The 2,007-nt window shown below is 36.3% G+C and overlaps 1 protein-coding gene and 1 long non-coding RNA gene across 2 annotated transcripts in view; one reads left to right on the plus strand and one right to left on the minus strand.

The window, feature by feature from the left end:
- Positions 1-545: 545 nt before the first annotated feature.
- Positions 546-1,231, plus strand: LOC107883423. Its single transcript, XR_003840035.1, has 3 exons — positions 546-920; positions 987-1,034; positions 1,101-1,231. It is a non-coding gene; the product is annotated as an uncharacterized LOC107883423 (long non-coding RNA).
- Positions 1,232-1,359: 128 nt separating this feature from the next.
- The window catches only part of LOC103309041, a gene marked incomplete at its 5' end in the record, with an annotated part of 10,379 nt that continues 9,731 nt past the window's right edge, over positions 1,360-2,007 (minus strand). The window contains one exon of the mRNA XM_029492114.1: positions 1,360-1,508. Coding sequence (XP_029347974.1) covers positions 1,360-1,508 — 149 coding nt within the window. The remainder of the gene's footprint in view (positions 1,509-2,007) is intronic.

The following is a 2,007-nucleotide window of genomic DNA, read 5'->3' on the forward strand; positions in this document are numbered from 1 at the left end:
TTCGTTACCTGCATGGGTTACCTGCGTTGACAATCAACTGCACCGACAGCGACGTGCGACAAAACATTCTTAAACATCCAACTGTCTAGCTGTGTAGTCCAGCTCCAGCACTCCAGCTTCAAAATATATAATTATTTTTGAAATAACGGACAACACGTGAGTATATTTTGTATTATTAATTTAATTTGTTGCTTTTTAAAGCGTTCACCGCAGATCGTAGGTATTTATAATATAATATATATATATTATAATATAAAGGCAATATAATGTAACACATGGTTATTTCAGTTTAACGAATTAAATATTTTATCATACGACAAAATTATTTTTTCACTTTACACTTTTTTTATTTGTTTTTATTTATCGACTTTAGAATGAGTAACAACGTATAGAACATTAGAGGAAATTGCCAAAGGTACATCAGGGGCTTGTTTTTTTAACACGTTAAACGCGGCTAGGCTGCGCGTGCGCAACACGTGATTTTTGTCAAACGAATTTATTGTTTTGTTTTACTATACATTTTCTTTATTTCTTTTTATCAACTTTAGAATGAGTACATTACCTTGTTTTAACACATCCAACGCGGATCGTATTTATGAATTTATATTTAAATTAAACTTAGTGGGCCTAGATTTTTTGTAAGCACCTGCCCACGCTTTCCGGCAAAGTGGTTAAATATTTATACTATGTCTACGTCGAAAAAATCAAATATATTGCGCTGACATCCTCTAAATGTTTCGTCTTTTTTCTTTGTAGAACGAACCAAAAAGTACAAACGAAGGTGAACAATATCACCACCATTAATTTTAACGGGGCGGTGCAGACCGTGCACCTCGCCCCTGTTGCGCCTGTGGCACCGCCGGCCGAGACCGCCACCGCCGCGCGCCATCCGCCGACGACGCGAAAGGCGCCCAAACGTCGTAAGTACATAGGTGATAGGTACATTTAAATGTTTACTATTTACTAACGCCTACATCGTGTTTCAGGATGTTATAGGTGCAACCGTACCGGCCACGCCATCCGGCAATGCCTCGGTGAGTGTATACCGCAGTTTAATAATAAAATAAAAATTAAATTAACAATGTTCCTTATATTTATAGCCCCCAGAACAACAAGGAGGAAGCCGTGGACACCAGCCGTAGGACGTGGGGGTTCGTCGTCGACGTCCATGACGGTGAGGCCGCCGCGGAGTCTGTGTGCAAAGTCGAGGATAGGCACACCGACTCCCGAACTCCAGCCACTTGGATGGGATCACCCCCCGTAAGTAATATTTTTAATCCTAATAGTGCTAAATAAATACAAAATTGTAGGATATGAATGAAAGTACACCAGGCCACATGTGGTATTGGAGAGACCACATTAAGTTGTGAATTGGAGAATACCATTTAAGAGAATACCAGAATTTAATGCCATGTTTAATTTGTTTATACAAACTGTAGACGCCCTATGAATCGATGACGACGGCGGCTGGTGGTTCTTGTCTTTCGGCAATAAATGCCTTAGAAGGCCTATTAATATTAAGCCAGTAAGTTGTCAATTGGTTAATTTTTTTATAATGGTATTATGCTAACAATATTTTTTACTTTAATATTTTTCAGATCAGAATAAAAACTTTTTGTCGTCACATGTCTTGTTTTTATTTCCTACCTTAATATAATAATCATGGTTAACACATTAGTTAATATTACTTATTAGTGTATAATTACATTAGTAGCCTATACATTTTGAGGGGTCTGATGTAATCCAGTATTTTCCAATAGGTTTATTTGTGTAAATATGTATTTTAATAGTTTATGCTATCGTGTAATACAAGTGTAAAACAAAGAACATAGATAAAAAAAAACGTTAGGTTGGGTTAGGCTATTAAATATAAGTCATGAGTCGTCTTGCAATATTATTTTTATTCTTACATAGACGTTACAAATTATTTACAAATTACCAGAAATAATAATAGCGTTACGTATCACAGTAAAAACAATACAGTCCACATTGTGTTTGAAAGATGTT

This window comes from Acyrthosiphon pisum, unplaced genomic scaffold, assembly GCF_005508785.2.
Source record: "Acyrthosiphon pisum isolate AL4f unplaced genomic scaffold, pea_aphid_22Mar2018_4r6ur Scaffold_20889;HRSCAF=22431, whole genome shotgun sequence".
Taxonomy (NCBI): domain Eukaryota; kingdom Metazoa; phylum Arthropoda; class Insecta; order Hemiptera; family Aphididae; genus Acyrthosiphon; species Acyrthosiphon pisum.